This window comes from Oreochromis niloticus, linkage group LG14 (assembly GCF_001858045.2).
Source record: "Oreochromis niloticus isolate F11D_XX linkage group LG14, O_niloticus_UMD_NMBU, whole genome shotgun sequence".
NCBI lineage: Eukaryota > Metazoa > Chordata > Actinopteri > Cichliformes > Cichlidae > Oreochromis > Oreochromis niloticus.
Window position 1 is genome coordinate 27,596,809 of NC_031979.2, and position 26,809 is coordinate 27,623,617.

At 40.4% G+C, this 26,809-nt stretch overlaps 2 protein-coding genes across 3 annotated transcripts in view; both read left to right on the forward strand.

Moving 5' to 3' along the window:
* The first annotated feature begins 8 nt into the window (after positions 1–8).
* Positions 9–3,880, forward strand: txndc17 (thioredoxin domain containing 17). The gene is made up of 4 exons (XM_003440122.5): positions 9–270; positions 1,941–2,022; positions 3,140–3,215; positions 3,343–3,880. The coding sequence occupies exons 1-4, from the start codon at positions 126–128 to the stop codon at positions 3,409–3,411; spliced, it is 372 nt and encodes a 123-aa protein (XP_003440170.1). The 5' UTR covers positions 9–125; the 3' UTR covers positions 3,412–3,880.
* A 145-nt stretch (positions 3,881–4,025) lies between these two features.
* nxn (nucleoredoxin) overlaps positions 4,026–26,809 on the forward strand; it is a 67,223-nt gene continuing 44,439 nt past the window's right edge. The window contains exon 1 of one of the 2 annotated variants that reach the window (XM_003440123.5): positions 4,026–5,390. In XM_003440123.5, the coding sequence (XP_003440171.1) occupies positions 5,082–5,390 (309 nt within the window). In that variant the 5' untranslated portion in view covers positions 4,026–5,081. Of the gene's footprint in view, positions 5,391–17,406; positions 17,495–26,809 lie in introns of those variants that run through there. The other variant, XM_005474748.4, reaches the window with a different exon arrangement.

Sequence of the window (26,809 nt, forward strand, 5' to 3'; positions counted from 1 at the left end):
TCGACTTAAGAGTATTGCTACCAGGACCAAAGTTCAGAGACGCTGCATTGATTATTACACTTGCATCACGGGTTAAGTTTAGCAGTTTAAATTTGTGCTTTGTCACATTAGCTTTGGTTAAAATAATGGCCCATTACGAAGAAGTAAATGTGCACGGGTATGATGAATTCTGTCGGGCTGTGTCTGAGAGAAAAGGGAAGGATATTTTTGCTTACTTTTCAGGGGATAAAGACAAGCAAGGAAAGAGCTGGTGTCCAGATTGTGTAAAAGGTAACCTCAGAAATCTTATACTTGGATATATTACGCAACTTACAGCCACAGCTACTATTTTGACTGTTTTGTTGTGACTTTTTTTGGTCTTAAAGACTGATATTTAAACGGTGCTCCACTTAGCTTTGGCTACAGTGTTAGTGATAATGCACTCTTTTAATAGCATATTATATAGTAAAAACATACACATTAATCTGTCATTATGTATTTAACGCAGTTTAGGTTTACATATAAGAAATTAGGTTTACTTAAGGATTTTACACTCACATGCCACTGTTTTGTACACAAGCTGATTTAAATATTTAAATACTGCACGGTTGTTGCTGTTGCCTGACGTGCTGGTCTGAGTGTTTCAGAAACTGCTGAACCTCGGGGATTTTGCTGCACAGCCAACTTTAATGTTTACAGAGGATTAGGAGTAGTTTTCTGGGTAAAAATGATTTAGAATGTGCAAACTGCTTCGAGCTGATAGGAAGACAGCAGTAACTCAAATAACCACTTGTTACAGTTATAGAATGGAGAAGAGTATTTCTAAATTCACAACACATCAAAGCTGGAAGGGGATGGGCTACAGCAGCAGATGACCAGACTATGAACAGGAAAGGGAGTCTATAATTCACACAGGCTCACCAAAATCAGTCAACAGAAGATTGAAAAACGTGTCCTGTTCAGAGTCTCTATTTCCTCTGTGGCATTCAGATCTTAGGGTTAGAATTTGACATAAAAAATGAAAGCATGGATCCATCCTGTCTTGTATCAAAGGTTCGGGCTGATGGTGGTGTAATGCCGTGGAGGATATTTTCTTGGTACACTTTGGGTCCCTTAGTACCAGCTGAGTATCATTTAATCAGTGAGCACGTCCATCCCTTTATAACCACAGTGTACCCACCTTCTGGTTCCTGCCTCCTGCAATACATGACATGTTACAAAGCTCAAATCATCTCGAACTGGTTTCTTGAATTTGACACTGAGTTCACTGTACTCAAATCGCCTTCCCCAATCACCAGATGCCAATTCAACAGAGCACCATAAAATGTGGTTAGATGAGAAATATGCATCATGGATGTGCAACCTGCAAGTCTGGAGCAACTTTGTTATGCAGTCATGTTAATATGGACCAAAATCTCAGAGGGATGTTTTTTTTAGCACCTTGTTGAATCTATGCCACAAAAGGTAATGGAGCTCTGTAGGCAAAAAGAGGGTCCAGCACTGTGCTAGCAAGATCTACCTAATAAAGTGGCCAGAGTGTATGTGCATTGAAATTACAGAAATTATACATATATATATATATGTAAGAGGTTTAGTAAATCAGCTCTAATGAGAATTGTTTTGAAATATACAGTATATGCAATAAAATAAATATTTTGACTGATAAGCACATAAAAAAATCTAACTGCATATCTACACAAAAGTTTTAATTAACCAGGTGAAATGAAGAGTTTGTATATATTCTGTCTTTTTTGAATGTGAGTGTTATTTAAATGTTATATAACAATTTTATTTTTTCACAAATGTGATTGTTATGGATGGAAAATTTGGCTAAAATGAAAAGGAAAGTAACGACATTACTTATTGCTGTTGAAAAATAACAAGTCGAGTTCTTAGCATTTCTTTATCAAAATTGCATAAAGAGCATTTTGTGCTTCATCCTGTGACTTCTACCTTTCCAGCCGAGCCTGTTGTAAGAGGACAGCTGAATCACCTTCCTGAGGGCTCTGTTTTCATCTACTGCCAAGTTGGAGAAAGAGCCTAGTCAGTATTTTATGCTTCCTTTTTCCAGCATGTTGTGAGAAACTGTTATTATTTCAAACTCTTTAGTCACACAGATGTCACGCGCTGTCACCACAATAGCACATCATGGCTGCAGTTAACAGACTTAAGCTTTATTTCATGTTTACTTGTTGAGAATCGCAGGTAGCCTGTCAATAAAAGGATTTTACTGTGGCAAAAAAGCTAGAAAGTAACTGACTCCATTGTAAAGTTATATAGAATCAAAAAGATACATGAAACATGATGTAATTGAAACTGAAACCAGTCATTGTTCTGATCAGAATTTATATTTTCATTTTGTTCAGCTGACCACAGAGCCAGTTAAACATTTCTTCTTTGATATAAAGTGCTGTGATATTTAACATCTTCCGATGAGCTCTCATTATCATGAGACCAGTTTACAGGAGAGACTGGCTTTTAAAGTTCCCCACCCAAACCCTAAACTAGAGAAGACTGATTTCTAGTGCTCTGTACCTTCAGAGTGGGCTGAGGCACATTCTGAACCGTTACACGCTTTTTAAACTAGGAGACTTTAACTTTTTGCTACTTTTGCTGTTTTCTTTGTTTGTTTGTTTTAACTAACCGTACTACATCTGTTTATGTTTTATTCTCTAATGTGAATGGAGTGTTATCATTGTGTATTGCATACATAAATCACTTTTGTAGTCTTACTGACCGCTCTAACCAACTCAAACCACTTTTATAAACACTAATGCACATTAATGATATACTGAGTGCTGTTTTGGGGGTTTATTATCTTGCTCAAAGACACTTTCACATGCGGTCTGGAAGAACCAGGAATGGAAACACTTCAGTAGTTAATTAAGTTTAACTTAACCTTTTAATTCTTGTGGAAACAGTAAGGAAGCACATAGTTTATCTGCCCTGTGAGAAAAATTGAGTTGGGATTGACGACTGTTTTATCGTTTCTGTTTAAACAGTATGCTGTGCAAATATGTAATATCCGTTTTTGCTGTGAAACATTTTTTTTGCCTCCCAAGAGCCATTTGTTCAATTCATAGTCCAAAGTCTTGTTATGTTATTAAATGTTGTGCTGTTAAATTTTAAAAGCTTCCTAATAATGTCCTCCACACTCCAGTTGGAAGGATCCAAAGAACGATTTCAAGGAGACGCTGAAGTTGACTGGAGTTCCCACACTGCTGCGATATGGCACAGTAAGAATGCATTTACCTTTATTTGTTTATGTATTTATTTAGTTAGTTAGTTATTTGTTTAATAGGGCACTTAATATTGAATATTTCTGTAATGTTAAGCGCCGTTTCTGTGTAATCTTTGTTTCAGCCTCAGAAGTTGGTGGAGGAGGAATGTTTCAAAGCAGACCTGGTGAAGATGATGTTCACCGAGGACTGAGGAATACTGCGCTGCTTTCATCACTCAACAAAAGTTCAACATTTCAGCACTTTTTTCCCCAGCAATTTCATTATATAAATATAATTTAAAAAGGTGAAATATCTCCCACTTTGATTCTGATAGAAATCAGAATTTGTTTAAGTGTGCCCCTAAAACAATACTCACTCTTTTAGGTGTTTAATTAAACGCTGTATTGCCTTTGAGATGCACGCTTTACTCGCTACCATCTTAGTACTCTCATTCTGTGATGAACTGGTGCACACTAGTTTGTGGTAAATCTGTCTTAATATTTTTTTTTATTATTGTGACTATTGATGTCTTTAATTTTGTTGCTGTGGCTTTAAATGGAGTGACACTTATAGGAGTAAGTCTATGGATTCCTCTTTTGATCTGTCACATATGTCTGATCATGTTTTTGTTGTGCTGTTGTGGGTGATGGACATACATGGTAAACTTCACATACACAATGTGTTTCAGTTGTTCTTCATCTTCTATGCAACTTCGAAATAGCTGAAGCTGTGCCAGAACTTTTCATGAATCATTCTACTGAATGTTTATATGTCATACTCCAAAAATAGTCTGAGATAGAAGTCGTCAAAGTGCAAGGGTGATTTGAAATTTGGTGCGTTTTAGTTTTCCTTTATTTATTTTATTTTAATTTTTGTCACTTTGGAACACCCATAACGTCATAGGTACATTAGCTAGCAACATCAAAACTTTCCAGGCTGAAAAGCATGTTTAATCTATTAAAAAACTGGAACCAAATTCAATTTAAACCCACTCCATTTGTCACGATCTAAAGCCAAAAGCTCTTTTTTTGTTTCAGGATGATCAGTTAGTAGTTATTAGTTTAAATATTTCAACACAAACTTGATGTCAGTAACAGAAGAAAACATTGCTACTTTGGATGTTTCGTGTGTTTTCTGGTCATTCACTGTAGCAAACCTAAAAGGTAAAGTTTGGAATTAATTACATGTTTTTAAGCTGTTGTATTTACGAATCAGCTGACTGTGAGAGGATCAGATGGGAACTTTTCTCAGACGTGACGTGTCTGACCCCTGTTTTCTTTTGTGAGGACTAGGTGGCAGCACATCCACAGGAGTTGAGTTTGGTCTCACCCCCGGTCTAAATAGAAATGAGTAGAATTTAATTTACAGTTGTCTAAAGAAAATTAATCGACTCAAATCTAATAATGTTTGCAAACACAAGACTCTAATGCGATTCTGGAGGTCAAGCCCGGAAAACCGCTGTTATTAATCTGAAAATTCAACAACAGAAAAAAAGAAACCCATAAACTCGGAAATTAAAACAATTCAGCTGCAAGTGCAGCTTTTAATGCATTTGAAATCCATAACTACTTTTGTTTAAAGTGGCCTCCTTACAAACAGAATAATAAATATTGTGACAAAACTGTGTGCTTTCCTCTTAAAAGAGCGCAACCGCTGTTGCAGTCAGGGCGATTTAAGCGGAGCGCATTCCTGCACAGCGCTCGCACCGGAGGACGAGCAGCGGTGAACACAGAGACCGCAACGCCTCGCCGGGGCTGGGAGCTCACCTAAAACCTCAAATTGGAGGTGGAGGAAGTGCTGGGTGTCGCTTGAACATAGCGGTTACATGTACAGCGGTTTCGGCTGAGGGTAACGTTGTGTGTTCGTGGACTGTACGCTGCGATGTCGGAGTTTCTGGTGAGTCTACTCGGGGAGCGGCTCGTCAACAGCGAGAAAGCCGAGGTGGACGTGCAGTCTCTGGGCGCGAAGCTGTCCCTGGTCGGGCTCTTCTTTGGGTGCAGCCTGAACGCCCCGTGCAAGCAGTTCAACGGCAGTCTGTGCGAGTTTTACAGCAGGTTCAAAAAGACGTCTGAACATAAGGACAAATTGGAAATCGTCTTCATCTCGTCTGATCCGGATCAGAAACACTGGCAAGACTTTTTGCAGGAGATGCCATGGCCTGCGTTACCTTTCAAAGACAGACACAAAAAGGTAAGATGGGCAGCGGTGATGAAGAGCAGCAGCCGAATCAGGGCTTAGTGTCTGAAGAGGGGTTTCTGTGCTGTACATGGGTTGAAAGACCCTGGAAAAATAATTAAAAAAAAAAAAAAAAACCCTACACATTTAGGTTATGTCTGCTTCTGTCAGAGCACAGGTGTAGTTTTTAATTTGGGTCATGAATTGGGTTTGCCCTACATCGATTTATTTTAGCCAGATTCATTCAAGTGGGACAAATGGGGTCATCTTCAGATTCTCTATAGAAATCAGGTTATTGGTATTCGTTATTGATAACACACACCTATCACACACTAACGTGTGTGTGTGTGTGTGTGTGTGTGTGTTTTAAACTATAAAATCAGCTGTTTATTTTAACTGACATATACATGAGTGAATTGTCAGTTTTTCCACAAAAATATGTGAGAAATGTTAACTGAAATGTGACTTTTTAAAATCACATTTGAACCTTTTTAATAAAAAAAAAAAAAGCAAACAGACAAAAACTAAACACTTAAAGGGCAACAGTCCATCCTTTTACTCTGACTTGATTTTTATCATTATATCTTAAAAGTGCCAGTCTACACATTTCTGAGTTATGAACAGGAGAGGGATAAGAGCTTCTTTCCTTTTTGGTTCTTCACTTTGCACTGGCTCATAATTTTGACCAGAGAGTCATTGCAGAAGCTTAGTTCAGCTGAGCATCACAGCAGTGTTGTTATTTTATATTCTATCATATTATCCAGGTGTGGCCTGTACACAGAGAAGGCCTGCTTTTTCATTTTACTATCATTTCATCTTTAGTTTTCCTTAATTTCCTGAGAGTGTCAGCAAAGCAGTGCTTTGAAGATTTCTGACTACTTTGATTTCCCTGACTTAGTAATTACTTTTATATTTGTAATGTTTGTGTAAATCGAGAGGCTTAGGCGTGTATTTTGTGATGGATGTGTGGATTAAATTGCTTTAATTTCTCTCTGTAAATGTGACTTTAAGCCAAAAAAATTAATTAGTTTTTTTTGTTGTTGGTTTTTTTTTTTTTTGAAGGAGTTTTATTATTTGGGATGAATATCCCTTTTTTTGTTTATTGCAAAAGCTGTCAGGAAAAAAATGATTTACTCAAATATATTCTTCCTTTACAAAAACAATCTTGTGGATTATATATCATGGTAGAGGTTTGCTCTGTCAGGAAGTGCTATCTACTGCTCCAGAAAAAATAAATCCAAGTCTTAAAAAAATGGAATTGAGGACAATGTTGCATATGTCGTGTGTGCACTGCAGAATGCCAGAGGGCCATGCCAGTGTCCAGTTTGCAGCACAGGTCTCATCCTTGCTGAATCTAAATGTAATTGCAGATGAGGCATAAACAAAGACACCATGCTCAGCTGCATTTGCATGGCATCAGTCAGGCGTGTCAGTGAATTCTGATGATGCTCACAAAGAAAAATGCTAGACTAGATAACCGATTGTCCAAATAAAGAGGACTGTGACCATTTCTCTTTTTGTTGTTTTTCCTTTTTATATATTATTATTTTAAAGGTGAGGCCTGATGCCTATAAGAGGAAATATCGTTAGGAAAATCATACAGCAAAAACGATGTAATCTAGTTTAGCATCAGTCACGTCAGGCGGTGTGTACATAAAACCACGGTGGTCTAAAATGTTTCAAATCTGCTTCTTGTCTTAACAGTGTGTATTGGTTTCAGAAAGACGTGCCTTGCTTAGCCATGTATAACCCTAACCGTTCTTTGTGACCACGAGGCATGACTTGGATTGAATCATTGTCTCGTAAATTCTTCCAAATTGCCAATGATGATTTCCGTTACACTTCATAATGAAGTCCAGACGTGAATAAGGTGCAGTGATGACAGGGGAGTGGGGGTTGTCTTGTTGTCTGGGGCGGAGCACGTCCACAGTGCAGTGTTATTGTGTTGTAACTCCAAGCGGAAAATATGTGTGGCATCAACATAAGCATTGTTCGTGCTCTAATTGGTGGTCTGTTTGCTCCCCAGACCTTGTGAGAATATTGCAATACAGCTGTCTATCTCATTTTTGCAGAGGCCTGCAGTCTTCGTTCAGTTTGGGCTTCATCTCCACACATTCGTCATAATTCACTGTACTAACAGAGTCTTATAAATATGACTTTAGAAATACGCCGAGCATTGTTATCTGTTATCAGGCACTAGTTAATTTGTGATTCGTGCATGCTGGCATTAAAGTTATATTATAGCATTACAGGGTGGTTTTCCTGCCTTCACTTACACAGCAGTCTCTTTTCCATTTAATCAGATGTTTATCTTCAGAGGATCTGGCAGCATGTTTTTGTTCAGAAATGGCTCATTTCCCTTTCTCTTCTGGGTTTTCTTGGTGTAATCAGTTGAGCTCTGATAGATGGTTAATTAATCTGCAGCTCTATTGATTATAGACTGAATGTTTTCACCCCCCCCCCCCAAAAAAAAAAAAAAAAAAAAAAAAAATTCCAACACAAGGATTTCATGGTGTTCTTTGTCATGCATGGAGGCACACCGAATATATTTGGTTGAATAAAATAAGCCTCAACTTGTTCCGAGGGAATTTTAAATGGATTTCCTTCACTCTTCTTCTTACTTTTCTTTTCTTTTCTTTTTTTTGCCAAAAAGTGTTTTTTGGACTAATTGAAAAATAAACAGCAAATAATGAGGAGATTAAATGATAATGAAAATAATTGCAGCCATAATTAGCAGCCTATTGTGTGGGGATTTATGTGCTTTGATTAAACAGAAGGTGGTCAGCTGAGGACACAAATGCACCAATTTTTCTTTGTTTTAGTTATAATTAGTTGTGTCTGATTCAAGTGTGAGAATCACATTTTGCAGGTCAGGCGGTGTGAAGTTTGCCCCCATTTCACCGCCAGCTATCTTAAAAACCTCTCATTTGGCTCTGAGTAACACAGGAAGATAGCCTGCTTGTGATGTGCCAGAACATCTGAACGAGAACATCACAGTACTATTTGTACCATAGACAGGCACAGACAGACCTAATGGGTGAGTGATGTTGACTCAGTGGTGGGCTCTGTTGATGTTGTGGGTCTGTGGAGACTAAGTGGCCCTCTCAGCCCTCCATTCCGGTTTGTTTTTGACGTGATGCAGGCAGAACTCATCTCCTGGCGAAGGATGCAATTTTTCTTCAGCCACGTCTTTCAGAGCCTTCTAACCCACCTCAGAATCTCCAACTGTACTTTCCCCTCCTCCTCCTCCCCCCTCCTCCTCCTCTCTCTGCTTCCACTCCTCTGCCCTGTACTGACTTGGCTCCTTCCCTCTCTCTGGAGGCTGTCCCCTTTTCTTTTACTCAGGAGTTATCCAGGCCTTCCCGTTGCAGGAAATGTTTGTTATTTAATCAAGAAAGGATAATATTCCTGATTAAATGCAGAAAGTAAAGAAAGTCTTCTGCCAGTCTTTATTTAATCTGTCCTTGGAGAGAAAAAGGTGAAACTGTCATGTTGTTCTGGTGGTTTCGTAATACAAATGTACTGAGAAGTGTAATTGGCCATTATATCTTGGTACCAAATGAATGAATTTAATTTTGCTCTCCCCTCATGTGCGTGTCTGGTTTTTATAAAGGTTACGCTCGGGTCAGTTATACACTGCATAATTGTTTCTGCTTTGTTTGATGAGCTTTGTTTGAGCTGGTGGTCAGGCTACGGGTTCACAACACAGCTTCTAAACAGCACAGAGGATTCTCCACTTGTGCTTGTTTTGAGAGACCCTCGAGTAGCGAGTTCTTAGTGAATGGATGTCTGCTGTTGTTCAGAGATGGCCAGCTGTCTGACTTGCTGGCACTGCCTTACATGGACTTGTGCACCAGCAGCAGAGAGAGAGAGTTGCATGTAAATGAATTGAAGCCATGGCCAAAGTGATCTGAGAATCCAACTTTACTAAAGGGGGAGAACAAGCTGAGATGCTGCCAGAGTCGTTCCTGCAGGAGTGAGAGGGGGGAGGATCACATCGCAGGGAGAGAAAGGCCTCTTGTTCGACTCCTCCTGGTCGGCGGTTCTGCTGTGTGGCTGGCCCCCTGAGGCAGGACGCCCGCCCGCTCGCTCGGCTCGCAGCCAGGGGCGAAGGGTGCAAGGAGCTTCAGAGTGGGGCTAAGGACACCTTTCATCAGTATGTCAGTGGTCTGCTGAAAACTGAATTGCACCCTGCCCATCATGCATCCTTCACTGTAACCAAAGAAGTGGCTTGAAAGAGTGGTTTGAACTGTTTTATCTGCAGGTGGTAATCCTCTGTTCTTGATCAGCATTGCCTTTGGTTTCTGTGGCCTTGTTTTTTAGAGGTCTTCTGTTTTGGTCTGGGTTAATACTGGCACATTTTTGAGGCTTCTGTGATGTGGAACATTTGCAGCGGAGAGACCGTGAGAGCTAAATGTCAGATTTAGAGATGTATTCATCACAAATTTTGGCCCAGCCTTCCTGTACAGCTTGGCGTACGAGACATGAAACGGCTTATAAACTGACCTAAACTTGTCCTATAAGTGAAAACAAAAGGCCATCACTAAATGTGTCAAACTCAAAGATGGTGACTTGCACAAAAACTAAAAACCAACACAGATGGAACAAATGTGAGAAGGTTGATAAAAGTGTCTGCACATTGCCTTGCCTAATCCGTACTTCTTAGATTTCTTCATTAGAGGTTTTAGTAAGTGGTATGAAGTTGGCTGTGGAATTAAACTGAATGAGCTGATCCTTACTTTAAAACATTTCACCCATGTAGGTTGCACGACCAAATCTTAAAATCAGTTAAATTGAAGTTTTGTTACACTCCCCGAGAGAGTGTAATTGATAATTTTGTGGAATATAAAGCCAGAGAGAGTTTTTAAGTGCAGAAAGCTCTAATCTTCACACTGGTTCTTGGCATTTTTTTCTTATACATTCAGATTTCTGACGTGTAAAAATACAGTACTACCTAGCTTCATGCACAGAGTGTATTTGGTGGAGGTCAGATCTGCAAACCTTCAAATGTTTTTACTTCTCCAGCACGGTTCATGGCTCAGGGGTCTGACACTGACATTATACCGGAACATCATCATAACGGTAATTTTCTCTAAATTGCATGAAAGAGCACAATTACCTCAGCGATTCATCAGGCATTAATTTAATCGCAATGTGCATTGAACTTTAGCTGTACCTGCTTTCAGTCTTTTATTTCTGTTTCTGTCAGCACAACAGCTTTAAGGTTTATTTTATTTATTAACATTTTGGTAAATAACTTATGGCATGTTTCTGTAATATAATTCAAACGCAGTTCTCACTATTTGGTTTGGCCCCATTTCTGACCACAAACTGACCTTGGAGAAACTGTTACCTTGACTCCGGCTGTAAGTGTGCATGTCTGGCTGCAGAGCTGTACTAATGAGACTCCATTGTCCTGCAGCTGTGAGGCCTTGTTCCTGTGCGCCATGTTTGACAAAAGCTTATGTAAAGAATGTGCGCAGACACCTGCTCCACTGAAGCCGTTCAGGGCCACAGGGCATGGAAATTGTGTTTGGACCCGGGATACTCAGCAGTGCCAACTGTTACTTCTCACAGCACCGAGCTTGTATTACTGTCTCCTTTCACTGCCCATTGTGGCCTCTTTACTTGGAGAGCTGTAATATTATGAGAGGCGACAATGGAGATTTCATCAGAGGTGAAGTTGAGTGGCTTAAGTTACCCAAGTGAGAGTTTGGCGAACACTCGCATTATGTGTCTTGTAAAACTCATTCCCCTTTGCAACTCTATCTGTTTTTACTTCCGTTATCTACCCGTTCAATGACAACACACAATGGCTGTAAGGCTGCGACCTCTGACTGTGGTCCATGAACCACTGAAACGATACTCTGAGACTGACTTTTCCTCTTTGTCCCGCGTTCTCCGGCTGGATCGCTAGTGGACGGTGTGTGGTTTTCAGCCAGGACTTTCCAAAGTGGAGTGACGTTAAAGATAATAGACGTGGCTAATGTGTTCACCACAGTGTCTGCTGTAGCTCTCTATGAGAACAACAGATGATTCATTTAGCCCTGTACGTTATCCCAAACCACCCTATTTGTGACATATACTAGTAAAATAATCCAAACCAATGCAGCAGAAAGTTCAGCATGCATCACTCAAAATTAATTTTGGGTTCCACTGATGACAGCAAAGCAGCTTAGACCAAACTCTTTTCCATGGGAATAAGCAGATGGTTGTTACTTCAACGGGTGAAGCCACCATCATCTGTTATGGTTTATTGCTGCTGTATCAGAGTTTGTTCTCCTTTTCTCTGAGCTGAGAGCGCTTCATGGATGGGTTGGCTTGCCCGGACCCTCCCCCCAGTCAATCCTCCGGTCTGTAATTGCCCCGCACCGCAGCTCAGCAGCCCTTTCCAACATAATAACAGCATAGCCGCCCCAGGGGCATCCTGCCATCCAGAGCTGTCTTTTGTCTTGCTGTTATCTCTCCTAGATTGAATGTTGGCTCTTTGTGATTTCTCAGTTTTCCCCTCTAAATTTCCACTGATCGTATTTCCTGAGCTAAATGAAAAAGATACATTTATGGATATGAAATTTGGGGAGTCTAGGATTGCTCCAAATTTTCATCGTCACCACTAACAAACAATAAATTCTATCTCCTGTAGGATATCTCTTGCATCGGTGAGACGGGATGCTGATTTGATGTAAATTTATTCATAGTTTTAAAATTTCTGGCATGACAAGTTTCCCTCTGGACGATAGCCTTTTCACTTCCATGTGACCGCCACCCTGTTTCCCCCGGTTGTGTGTACACGCAAGCTGTAAACCCCCTCCTGCCTGTGGTATTTTCATTCAAGTGTAAGTGTTCCTGCAGCTCCTGCTGCTGTCTGTAAAGAAGCTCGTCGTACAAAGAGACCCAGTGTCTCAGCATGTAGCATGGCACGCTGGCATCGGCTCTGCTTTCTCGCCCGGTTTAGCTGTTGCATGCGGCAAATGCATTTTTTTTTTCTACCTCACATACGAAGCATTCCCTCTGACAAAGTGAGAAATGGTATGTTGAATTCTGACAGCTGAAGCCTGTTGCTTAACTAGAAATTTAAAACCTATGCCATTTTTGTACTTTCAGTTACAGCTGGTATATGAAATAGTTGTAGAAAAGCTCAAACAGTAGAAAGAAACAACATCCAAGAGCAGCACGCATCAGTTAGGATTGCAATGTGATGTCTAACCAGTTGAAATAAGTTATTGATTTAAATTGTTAAAACAATTACCTAAAAGTTCAGAAAAACAGTTGCTGCATGGAATATTGTGAAGTGAGGACAGGACCAGAAATGATGACCACTTCTTCCTCTGTATTCTTATGGGCTTTGTGGGCTTCCTAATGCTGCATGACAGAAGACAGAGTAGCATCCAGCTCTTTGAGAAGTTTGAAAGATGAATTTCCTATAAGACAAGGCCAATGCAGTGTATCTCATTTTATTGCCTGTCATTGTAATAACAGAGTAGGATTTTAATATTGTGGATTGATTTGTGAGGCAGACCCTTTTTAAGTTAAAGCTCTTTTGGCTTTTGAATTATTCTTTTAACTTAAGACTGCATTCTCTGCATTTTAGATTTTCTTTTTTCATATAAGAACATTTAAAAGTTTTGGAGATCTGTTCATTTGCTTTCTGACTCAAGTATAGATGAGAAGATCAATACTGCTCTAATATTTGCATGGTCAACATGGAGCTGTTATTATACTGGAGCACAAAGATAAGAAAACGAGTGGGAAGAATCTGACTATGGTGGACCTCAGAGTAGGGCTGGGCGATATATCGAGGTTTTTTGTTTTTTGTTTTGTTTTTTTTTAAATATCGATATATTTTTATACCAGATATAAGATGTGACAATATCCTTTATATCGATATAGTCTATGTTACGTTATAATTATAGTTGTGAAGCCGCAAGTTTGCCTCTCTTTCGTCCACTTTTGTCTCTACGCAACGTTACTCTACCTCCCTCTCTCCTTCACTGACTGAACACAACTCCCCCTCCTCCCCCATCGCTTCACCTGCAGGCAGCGACAAGATGGACACAGCAAATCTCCGTTAATGAGTTACTGCGCATCCCCCCGTGCGTGGGGCTGGACGACGTTAACGAGCTAGCCACGCTAACACCATGCACGGCCTGAAATCCTTTCATTCTCTCAAAAGTTGACAGCGCGCCTTATGTATGAATTCTGGTTGTGCTTGATGACCGCGAAACGATTTTATGTGATACACAGCGCTCAGCAATCTGTCAAAAAATGTTTTAGTTCGACTTTGGTAAGCTACGGAGCTGCACCGCTTGATGGATTGTTGGAGCATTACGGCTACCGTAGTCTGGAGCCTCGCGGAGTGATACGTACTGTGCTTCAACGTAATATTACCGTACTTGTGTGTGTATAAGGACCATAAATGGCTCCTGTTCAGAGACATGGTTACTAAGCGGATTTCAAACTCCAGGCTGTCAGTCACGCAGTAGAAGTTGGGAATAGAGCAGCTGTGAAATCTGTCTCTATGTTATTATGCTCAGCGTCTTTTAGTTTACATTTTGACTGCACAATTGTGAGCTCTTTATTATGCACAAAAACATCATTGTTTTCTTTTATTTATGGAGCATCATTATTTAATAAATGCTCATAATTTATTTTTGAGTAGTTTTTTTCATGTACATCTATGCTGTATATTAATAAAAGTGCCTGTGTGACATCTGGGACACAGCTTTAAATAAGAACTCTCTTTTTGGTCTTACTGTATTCCTTTAAAAAATATCGAGATATATATCTTATATCGCTATCCAGCTAAAAAATATCGAGATATGAATTTTGGGTCATATCGCCCAGCCCTACCTCAGAGTTCAACCTATAGATGAGTCTTCTCATCTTATGCTCATCAAAAAGGCAAATATACCGGTCACCCACAACATTAAAATCACTCAAATAGACTGCTGGGTTCAAGTTGATCTGGATTTTGACAAGAGCCATCCACTCCTCGCCTGTACCTGTACATTGTAGCATACCCCCTTTGGCAATGGTCCTCAACAACAGTGGCCTCCCCAGAATTCAAGGAATGGCATGAGCAGGACAACAGAGCCCGAAGCATTGACTTGATATCCAAAGTTCCCTGATCCCACTTTCGTCAAGTGTGGAACAATTTTTAAACATGCAGCTAAGGAGGACTTGGGGGGTCTGTGGTGTCAGGCACCAAAGTCCACACCTACCACATGCTTTTTTTAACTTTAACTAGCAAAACAAGGGCGACCTGCACACGATTGCATAAATGATTTAACCATTGTGGCTGTATTTCCCAAAATGCAGAGCTGTTTCTTTTAGGAAAACTTTGACAGGCAATAACTAGACAGTATATTCAATGTGCCACATCTCATCAGTTATCAGTGGTATCCTTTCAGCATGTGCACTTTCCTCTCAGTTACTCAGCAACAAGATGTTCTCTGAGCACCAGAGGAAACTGAACAATATTAAAATCCAGAAATAGCTTTGTCACAGTCTTTTTGACAGTTTGCAGAAACTTCCATTACCTAACCCTTTGCCCGCTGGGCGATCAGGCCCAGAAACCCAGTCTTCTTTTTCTGCTTCTTCAATTTAAACGTCTCGTTTGCACGTCCCTTTTACCCCCCTGCTGTTTGAAGGGTTTTATCCGCATGTAATGTTTTGACCTTACTGATCTCACATAATTCAGATTAGCTGGTTCTAACTGATGGCTGATCCTTACTTTTCTCCTACACAGATGCCACATTTACAGTGAGCTGTTAATCTCCTGTAGGATAATGAGGCAGCTGAGGATGTATCATATGTCTAATAAGATCCGATGCCAATGCAGACATGCTTCCCAAGAGTCTTTTCCATAATATTGAATCAGCTTTTTCAGTCTTTGCGGTTTAGCTCAGAAGCAAGTTGAGTTTTAAGAATTGCAAAAAGGATGAAGAAATATAAGTGAGCATCTTCAAATGTACTTTTTGTCAGACCTCAGCATCCCAATAAGACTCAGTAGTTGTGTGTGACTAATTTAAATGCCATTCTTGCTAAGTTGGCATGTTGTGTGTGTTTTTTTTTTTTTTGTTTTTTTTTTTAAAAAGTGAATAAAATTGAGGAGAGTCTAGCTGAAGCAGATCTCCATGGCCTGTAGTTAGCTCATTATTTTGGTAATAACCAGAGAGTCACTTGGAATCATTTGCAGATGCACCCACCCGCTCCAACAGGAGATTGCACACAAACAAGCATACTTGTACTTGGAACATTTAATGTGTTTCTATTCCAATTATCAATCTAAATATCCAAAATCATCTGCAGCCAGGTTCACTGAGTTTACCTCATCTGTGTTATTTGACACCATTGCAACAACACGCTCCCCACATAATTGCACATTATATCTTCTTTGGACAAATGGATATGTTGATATTCCCACTTGGGGGGGGTGTGTGTGTGTGTGTGTGTGTGTGTGTGTGTGTGTGTGTGTGCACACATGTCACATGATTCTGTAGAATACATTTGTGAGCTATTACTCAAGGTCACCGGTGGGCAAGCTAATCTGGAGAGCAAATAATGGTGCTGCAGTGCTCCCCATAAATTGATTCATGCTGTTGCATTATCAGTTGCATTACACTAACAATAAGAAACTGTTTATTTTGGAGCTGGCTTGTTCCTACTGAAAGTCCATCACTAAGGTAACAGTATGGCACAGATTGTCTTGCCTGCTTTTTGTCAGTTAGTGGTTTGTTTGGGGGTTTTTGTTTGTTTTTTGTACTTGATTACATGATTATCCATTCATCCATTCTCTTCCACTTATCCTCATCAGGGTCGCAGGAGGCTAGAGCCTATCCCAGCTACCGTAGGGTGAGAGGCACGGTACACCCTAGACAGGTCACCAGTCTATCACAGAGAGACAGACAACTATTCACACTCACATTCACACCTATGGGCAATTTAGGTTCACCAATTAACCTAACCCCACTAATTGCATGTCTTTGGACTGTGGGAGGAAGCCGGAGACAACCCACGCAAACATGGGGAGAACATGCAAACTCCACACAGAAAGGACCCGGGCAGATGGTAAAGGACTCGGGACCTTCTTACTGTGAGGCAACAGTACTAACCACCACGCCAAATTTATTTCTCTTGAATTTTTTTTTTTTTGGCATTATACAGTAAATGGATGTTGTCTGTAAAGTTGCTGTGATCAGTACTTTTATATGTAATGAAAGCAGCAACCACAAGCACAAAAAAATAGGCTATATGAAATTTCAAAAAATGTTGTTACAAAAGCTAGGCAGTCTAATTAATGTCCATGTTATTTGACAACTGGAGGGTAAGTGAATTTTTATACAGCCTTAATACAACTGCGTTTAATACAAAGGCTCATATATTTACAAGTCATAATTAAAGGTGTGCTTACTTTGTGTGCCAGGTGCGTGCCCTTTTAGCTTTCAGCTTTGAGCATTTGTTATACAAAGGCCAGGTCAAGATACCAGGAATTTAGCATTCGTAACAACACTGAAAGAATTACACGAAGCTTGATACACAATTTAATACCAAGGTAAAAAGGGTCATCATCTGTTTTAAAGCTCTGACTTTGTTGTAGCAGGCCATTGACATGAAATGTTAACATTATATTTTGTTGACAGGACACAGTCTAAAATGTTATGACAGTTGCTGAGAAACTTACTAATATTAGATACTACACTACATTATTACTATAAAGCATTGCTGAAATTTTAGTTTGTTGCTTTACAGAGTTAATCCCCATTAACCCTCATGTTTAGGTGCATGGTGTTCTGTAACTGCAAAGCCTTCTGAAATTGTATGCTGTAACCTGAGCTGCCTCCTTTCACTTACAGAAGAATTACACCCACACTACCTATAGTGCTTAAAGAAAAATCACTTTTTTTCCTCCAAATTTTGAAACTGGTACCATCCGTAACAAACATAGTGTAAATTGGTGTTTGAGTTTTCCTATTAAGTATGTTTAATGTAAAATCTGTTTTACATAATGCCAAGTGATGAATCAAGCTTGCTAACCAGGCTAGCTAGCGCAGACGGCGCTGATAATGCCCCTGCTCTGCATGATTATCTCTGGCTTCAAAAAGCAGCAGCGATAGCAGGTAAAATATCACTGTTTTGACTCGCTCTCATCTTTCTCTTTAGTGACGTTTCTATCTTTTAAAAGGAAGTGTGTGTGTGTGTGTGTGTGTGTGTGTGTGTGGAAACCTTTCTGTATGTAGCTAGCAGGGGGGTGGCCGGGGAAAATATTGATTCATTTAGGAGGTGCAGACTCGTATATTTCCCTCACAGCTGGTAGAGAGCAAAGAATTAACGTCACCCTTTTCCTTTTGGAGCATTTGTCAGGTGGAGTTGTTTTCAGACTGCAAAGATTTTTTTTTTTTTTTTTTCTTTTTAATTCAAAGCTTGCTTTCTATGTTTTAGTGTCAGCCTGCGTTTTTATTGTAATGCTGTAGACCTGTATTGAATTGTATGGTGCTGTTTTGTTTGTTCACATCAGCTGCAAATAAAGCAAACACGCAGAGAACTCGACCTTGCTGCTGACAAACACACGGTTTCTGTATAATGCACAACAGCAACAGGCCAGAAAAAACACTGATGGCAGCCCATATGGAGGTGTTGGCTGTAACTGGGGAGAAAATGAGAAGAAGGATTCATGAAGGGAGAGCAACGCTGTCAGGAAGTAAATGTCAGGAGAGGTGCTTATTATCCAAGAAAGAGGGTTTCTCATTTAGTAGTCTAGGATGCATGCTAGAAGTAGGCTTGGAGAGACCAAGAGAGGTTCGCTTGTGTATTTCTTCACTCGTCACATCCTATTTTGGAATCCGCTACATCTTTGTTCTGTAAAAACAAAAACACCACATGCATTCCTGCTCATGTAGTTGCACTAAGGAATGTGTTCCTCAGAAAAGGCTCTCACAAATCATCAGACACTTTTAGTGGTTGAAAGTAGACCCCCTGCTGAGGCTGTGCTGTGGCTTAGCTCTGTTTCTGTGTTGGAGGCTAATCGCTGTTTTTATTAGTCTTTTTTTTACCCAATCTGTTCGCATGAAGCCTCAATCCCACGGCCACGTTGAATGAAAGGGTTTATCAGCTTAAGCCTGTTGTAAAGAGCAAGAGAGGTCTCATCTTTTCACTGAGGAACGAGAGCAACCCTCGGACACAAGTGTCCGGGCAATTAAGAGACGCGGGGGCCTCAAAGAGAGATTACTGGCACACAGAGTTGTGGCCGGCTTCTTTCTTGTCCTGTGCATTGTTCACTCAGTGCTGAGACATGTTATGATTGGTGCTATTTTCTCAAAGGGCCTTGGAGGGAGGGAGATGACTGAATGCAGTCATGGGGCTCTTATCTGGGGAAGATTCAATGGATGCAGCATCAAATTATGGCTTTTTAAATAGTCACTGGCTAAACTGTTTCCCTAATAGTCATCCTAATGTGACGTGATGGCTGCAAATTCAGAGGTGGTGAGGGTTTTTTTGTTTTTTTTCTGCATTTGGTCTGGACGTTGAGCACATTTTTCCATTGTGTTGTGAACTTGTTCAAACGTCCATTGTGGCCTGTTTTGACTTTGTTTATTATGTAAACATAAGACTTTGGTTTGTGAAGAAGCTTGCTCGCTATCTAACCGCCCTTTATGGTGTTATGGGTGGACGCTTGGCCTGGTCTTGGCACATCAAGGTTTTGATTGTGAGCTAGTACAGATGTTGTTCCAACACTAGCTGTTGAGTGCCATTCAACACTAAAGTATCTATGTGAGAAGGACCATGAGATGCAGGTGAAAGTTCAGGGGGGGGAAAGGGAGCCCTCCACAGCTGCTTTAGTGGAGCAATGAGAGTAGAAGGTCAAAGGACAGTGGGGGTCCTTTTTTGTGTGTTGTTGTTTTTGTTGAGCTCTTACAACAGAAATTCCCATCCTAATATAGCTCATCATCATGTTTGTGGCAGTGGTATTGGACCTTCACAATGTCATTGATTTCTCATCTAAACATTGGCGTCGGCTGAAAATCTCCTGGTTGACTGCGATTGGTTTATTGCCAATCCAACTCCTTTCACTGACAGGAGTGTTTATGGGTGGCTTCTCATCAGCTGTGCGGCCCTTTTTATCTAGATCAACTTCTATAAATTTGTTTGACTGAGTTAATGCTCCTTTGAAAGATGATTTTTCTTTCTCTTGAACATAAGGGGAAATATATCATACAGAGAAGGGGAAAAAAGCTCAGACTTTTACTACTGATGTGTCCCTATAGACTATGTCAGAACACCTCTCTACACGGTGAAAGCTTTAGTAAAAGTAAGCTGTAATAATCACCACTTTTTGTATTCAAAGTGTTGCTGTAACATTTGAAGAACTGTATTGCTGAGGTGCACTGATCAGCATCTGTTATCATTTAGGGCTTGGTCACACAAACCAGTTAGCAACCATCTGACAACCGCTGGACTCGAGGGAAAAATCTGTATTCCCCAACCTGTTGGCGACTGGTTCCTGGCTGTCGTCAGTGAAATCAGTCACACAGAGGTGCTGAAATAAAACCTCTTTGGTTTGCTTTGGTTGCAAGCAGATTAAGGGAATACAGACTTTCCCTAGCAACTGGAGGTTACCAGAGGGTCACAGGCTATTCTCAAGAGTAGCATGAATGGGGCTTTAGCAGTTGATTTCACAACCTGTTTGTTCTCATTCTGTACATGTTAAAATTTTAATGTAGTATGGTGCTTCAAATGGGGTTAAAAGTCATAGTAGTAGTTACAAAAAGGATGTACAGTATTGAACTTGCCCGATTAGCAAAAGAATCTAACCTGCTTAGTTTCATATAACTCCTATGTTATATTCAGGGATTTGATATTATAGAGACCTGTTTCACTTATTTCTATTTCTGGCTTTAACACAAATCATCACAGAACTGTTGTAAATCTTGTTGAAGGTTCTTGATTTCACTCTTCACAGTTTGGCTCAAACTCGGCATTTCATGTCTGAATTTCATCCAACAATCTGATGTGAAATGAAAAATACTGTGTTGATTTTTTTTATTTTTTTCAAACTTCACTTTAATTCACACCCACACACATCCCTCCACGTGATTGTAAACAGTAAAGGCTTGAAATCGAATTCCAGTGCTCTTACTTTGGTCTGGCGTCAGGAGTGACGGTGCCTCTGTAATTTCATTACTTCACATCTTTGGGTGTTAGTTAAAATGGCCAATAGTCAAGATATAAAGCAAATTCAATACTGGCACACAAGACCTACATTGTTGTTAAAGTTGGGAACTATTCCCCTGAAGACATTATTAAAAAGTAATGCGCAGTAATCTCCCTCAAGCAGCTACACTGAGTGCAAACAAAATGGTAGTTCATGTTTTGACATGTATGTATTTTTGGGGGGCAATATTTATTCTTGACAGGACTGGAGGCCTGCATTTTTTTTTAAACATAGTTTCTTGTTTAAAGGACAAGAACTCTGAGGAAGAAGACAAACTTAAAGTGTGCACCTTTCTGCTTGTGCGACTTGTAGCCTGTGAGGTGTTAAATTGAGTCAGGAGACCATGCGAGTGCAGGGAGTGGGTAAACACAGACGAAATACTTAACCCTCCCTGCGCTCCGCTGCTCACCACTATGTCACTCGCCACCTGCTCATTTGACAGCACTGCTGCTTTTGGAAGCAGCAGGTGTGCTTTTAAGTCCAAAGGTAGCAGGTTCCGCTCCGACAACCTCGGCTTCTGTTGTGGTCGCTTTTTGTAAAGGCGGAGTATAGAATACTGAGATCATTACATATCTTTAGTGTAGCCGCATCAATGGTGCACTGTTTGTTCTCCACAGAAACTTAGAAAGCCGATGAAGTGAAGCTGAAATAAGTCAGATGATGGTTTTGTGTCAGGAATGCCAGGGTTTCTGCCAAAGCCTATACCTATTCATCTTCTCTCTATCTATCATATAATTATGGTGCACAGCAAGAGCCAGAGGTATGTACTTTGACTAAAAGAGGGAGAATAAAAGTAAAGAATTATTGTTGCAAATGAAAATGACTGCATTTTCATTTTTTTTTTTTTTTTTTTTTTTTTTTTTTTTTTTTTGATGGAAATGTAGTCAGGCTCAAAGAGAGGAGGTGGGGGGGGCACAGTTCTGTTCTGGGATTCTTTCTCGGAGTGCAAAGAGTAGCCCTTTGTAGCTGAAAACCCCACATGTGGAATCATTTCTCTCGTGTCCACAGACTTCGCTGTGTGGCCGAACCCCCTGAGAAACAAAGGCATCTTCATCACTTCATCACTTTTCCCCGACACTCTGTTGCTCCAGGTGTTCACCCTCTAAGCTGTTGAGATGAACTGTAGATAGGAGGCTTGTCCAAAAATACATTTTTAAAAAATGGGAGGGAGGAGAAAGTCAACATGAGAAATGCTGGCCAAAGCGTGCTGCAAGCCTGTTAAAATTCTCACAGGTACTTAATAAAGCTCTGCTTTTCCTCATCTGGACTTCTTTAAGCTTGAGAGGCTGACTGACTGCGAGGAATCCGCTCTGCTTTGTTGTGGTGAGGGGGAAAAAAATCTGGGCAGGGTCCTGCCAGTTGGGTGGAGATGGGTTCATAATGTATGCTGTAATTGCCCTGCATAATTACTGGCATCAGGGCATAATCACACAGGGCAACACAGGCAGCATCTCCATCAATCGTGCTTGGTATGGTGGCATTGTTTTTTTGTTTTTCTTCCTTTTCTTCTTCCTTTTTTTTTCCTCTTGCAAAGCTGAGTCTCTTGTAAATGAGATTGTGGTCTCAGTAGGACTTTCTGGTAAAATAAAGGTAATAAATAAAAGCAAAGCTGAAGCTTTTGACAGTTTGGTGTCCAGAAGAAGGTATGATGTTTCAGGAATGAACGTGGTTCTGTTTTCCAAGAAGGGAGGTGTATATTTTCATGATTTCTAGACCTCCTCTCACATGTTCTCCCTTTGTCCATTCTCAGAAACTGAAAGCACGGCCAAGTTAAATATCTGGCGTGGACTCAAAGCTCTGAATGTTTCCGCACAAAGCCAAACGATTTATAGAAGTTCATGGATGGAGATAACAGATCGCATCTTGTATATGTGGCGCTTTAGTTGCCAGTTTGAATGGGTGGGTGTACCAAGCGCTGCCCTGTATTATAAGGTAATAATACACTGGGGTTTCTCAAGTTTGACCATTGTTGAACGGAATCTTCTGGCTTTTATATTATGAATCTGAGGTTGTGTGTTCTAATGAAAACTCGTTGAAAGAAAGGAGTTGTAATACCGAAGGACTGCAGTAAATATTAAGCTTTTTTTTCTTTCAATTGGAAAAACACGAGTATCTCTTTAAAAGGAAAAAAACCCCACTGGTTCTTGCAAGTGTCGTCCTGTCTGGTCTGATTTTCATCCTGGCTCAGCTGAGTAGCTTTCAGATCTTTCCTTCTCATGTCCTCCTGTGCAGGACAGCCGTCTCCTGTAGTTGCCCTTCTTTCTCCTCTTGTTTTATGCCTTCTGTTTTCTTTTGTTGTGAGTCCTCAGAGTTATTTTGGCCTTAAAAGCAACACCTTCTGTCCTAGACTCATCATTTAATCATACCCACTTCTCTTTCTGGATGATTTGAGCTCGGCTGCTTTGACTCCAAATATTCCCCAAAAAATTCAAAGACAACCCTGCAACCTTACTGCCGTGCTGAGAGTGGGCACTGAAAAGAAGGCAGGAAATGATTCTTTTGCAATGGCTCGCACCATCTTTTATTATTATGAAACATAATGGCTGCAATTTGTGGGGGGAAAAAAAAAAACAAAGCCCTTAGATGACCACGCTTTTGATGTTTATTTTGAGATCACCCTGCTGATTATAATTGTGACTTCTCATTTCTTTTATGCCATACAGCAACACACTGCTAACACGACTGCTGCTCATTATGCAAACACCCAGATAACACTTCTTTATCTGAATGGTGGGAATCTGTTCCAGTCACAGTCTGTTTATATAAACGCCAGAAGGAAATATGCTGGTGGTTTTGGGGTTTAGCGGCACAGTCGACGGTTAGCACAGTTTGTGTATTTGGCACCAAGTTAACACATCGAGAGAAAAGAAACAAGAGCGAAGCTTCAACCACGATCCGAGGCCTGCTTTTGTGTTTGCCAGTGGTGAAGTGTGAGCAGCTGTAGGAGGATGCCAGCATGAGGACTGAAATAATTACTGCAGTATGCTAGCGCAGTCAACGCTACACAACTGCAGCTGTTTCCTTTTGCTGTTGAAAGAATTTCAAAGGATCTAATGCAGCTCCAAGGTTTCTTTTTCGGGGGGGGGGGGTTAGTCAGTGAGTGGAGTCATGACTACCTAGCAGGGATCTGCTGGACTGTGGTGCCATTTTGAAAAGTAAATGCATTTAAAGTTTAACGGCCAGACTTAAATGTGCAAAGGACCACTCTGGCGATTTATTACCATGTTGAAGGGCTTGGACATAAACTTGTGGCCTCACACCAGGTCGCTATGTGTTTTTTACAGACTCCACCCCCACAGTGTCTTCTTCCCACTAACACAAAAGAGACCAGGATGTTTCCTTTCATTTATGTCTAAAAGGCATTCGCCTCCTTCTGATTTTACTGTTTGTTTTTACACATTTTGACGTTTTGAGTTGGGGGTGAAAGACTCCCTGGTGTCTCTGTTCTCATGAGCAACACACAAAAGAAGCAGTGAGAGCTGAATGTGCTCTTTAAAGCAGTTCTGGCTGTGCTACACAGGCTGTGATGCGGTGGGTGGATGGTGCCACATTAACCAAAGGCACTGATATGCACAGTCTGAAAAGACTCTAGAAAGCATGTGGCTGTGTTTAACCCTGTGAGGTCTAAGACGTGATGGCTCTAACCATCTAACCGAAAAGAATCCTATACGAAGGTGTGACAGGACCAAAATCTCAATAACGATATGTAAGACGATGCAGTCTGTAAATTTAATTGTTATATGAAGGGAATGAAATGTGGTTATTTTGACCATTTTTTTTTTTTTTTAGATCTTCTGGGCAAATGTTAAATTAAGAATGTGAAAATGTGAAATGTCTAAAATATAAAATGCATGATGGCTACTGTAGTAGCTATTCTAAAATTTGACTCTGGAGTAAATTTGTACTGTTCTTTTGTGCTTCCCATTCATAAATTGTCGCCACAGTCTTTCACATTGTTGTTGTGTAGGTGGCAGAAGAGGTCTGTGGTGTGCGAATCTGTCATGGGAACTGGTGTGCAGCATAATTTGCAGAGTATGGTTTTTTTATTTTTGGTACGTGTCACACTTTTGTAATCAAATCACACCCACGCTACAGAGGTCCTCCCTACCCTTTGTCTCTGCTTGTCCAGAGCTACTCAGTTCTGCCTCACCTTAACTCGCCATGCTGGGATTCACCTTACTGCCTGCATCCAAGTGGTGCCATTCAAGAAACCGTCATCCAACTGATGAAAACAATATTGCTGTGAACAATTGTGCAACGTCTTTGGGGAAAAAAAAAAAAAAAAAAAGATGGTAGAACATAATATTTTTATATTTATTTATTGGTTGCTTTCTTTCTTTCTTGCTTGAGGAGCTGATGATCGTTGTTGGTGCTATAGTGGCTATAATGTAGCTAATAAACCAATTTTTGTTGTTTGAAGAGCTCACCTGGACATGACGTTTTAGATGGGAAAGCTAAACCCAAAATATTCCCAAACAGTAGCAGAGGCTTTTTTTTTTTTTTCCACTTGCGTGTGACTCTCTGAGCTCGTCCTCACCTAAATTTCCTTTTTCAGTGACAGAGATGTCCTCCATGCTGTGCAGTGCACCATAATATCTAACTTCAATACAGGAGCTGCTTATGAAGTTCAACAAAACACAAGCATCTGTATTTTCGACATTCCTACAGACATTTCCAAATCCCCTGTTTTACCGTAAATACGTGATGCCACCCAAGCCTAAAAACAACCCCACATCTGTCCTCACATGTTTCCAGCTGAGCTCCAGCCTTGTCAAACCAGTGAATAGAGCTGAGGGAAGGAGTAAAGACCGCAGTCTTTCATGAAAAATAACTACCATGTTTTGCGCGTTCATGTGGGATCCATTTGCTTTGAAATATGTTTTTAGTGCTTTTAAGGGTTTACCAACAGCAGAAATGGATTCTCTGTTGCGAATTTCTAGTGCTTTAATAACGGCGTATGCTCATCCTGACTCAAGGTCTTTTTGATAATTGCATTTGCAGACATGCTGGGTTGTGCCTCTCAGCAGCAGCATCATCCTGCCCAGCTATTTCCCAGATGAGCAGCACTCTGTCATCTCAGACAGCCAAATGCAGCCACTGAATAATGGAAATGCTCCAGCAGGCAATCACTATATTTCGAAATTATGCTAACCATGCACTTTATACTCAAATACTGCATTTTCTTTTTTTAATTTTTTTTTTTTCATCCAGATCATAATTTATGGATTGCCCACCTTCATGATATTTTCTGAGCGCACACTGGGCAACTAAGCAACTAACGTGCATACGAGTATGGAGTCTGCATTACTGTGCAGAACTAAACTTCAGTTTCCTGTCATTCATCATGCGCACCAGAATTTAGTTTGTTTCCCGAGTGTGTGCCACTCTTCCTGCACACTTTCTCAGGCTTTAACAATAGCCCCCTCATTCCCGGCCCCTCATAATCCTCTTTGCACCCCGAAAATGCCCCAACTTCTCTACAGAAAGCTCCCCCCCAGACCAGAAGCCTTACCCTGGTGTCAACATCAGTTAGTCTAAGGCAGGCCTCAGAAATGTACCAAATAAGTTTACTGAAAGTTAAATGTGTGTTTTGTTTGTTTTTGTTTTTGTTTTTTAAATTATTATTATTTATAATGTTTAATTCATTTAAAAATATTTAACCTTAACTATATACATTTTAGATATCTACTTGACTTATCAGCTGCATGCCTTAGAGAGATTTTTGTTCATATTATTTTGTGAGCAGCTTGTTGGGAGCTGGCATGTTTGAGAGTTGATGAAGACTTTGGCTATAGCTCTATCCAGTCCTTTCTGGTGTTTTTTATACTGAGTGAAGGCCAGCACGATACTGCAGGCTCCACTACAGGATGCATTGTGCTCATTATGTATTGTTTCTGATGTGCTTTTGATGCTGCTCTCTGTTCAACATGGAATCTTGGAGAGCGCAGAGAGAAAGAAAAGGAGGAAAAACAATGAGTTGGGATACTTTGTAGTTTCTCTCTCTGAGTAGTATTTTTGTCATGTTCCTCCTCCTCTTTGTTGTTGTACAGTCTATTGTTGTTATACAAATCTGTGCAAGTTTCCATCTACTCCATTTGTATTAGCAGGACTGAGAAACTCTCGAGTGGATTTTTGTTGGCAGTACAGAAGCGTGTAAGGTTAAACATCTCAATATAGCTGAAGCTTCTTATCTCAGCGGGAGGTCTGTGGATCTTTTCTTTTC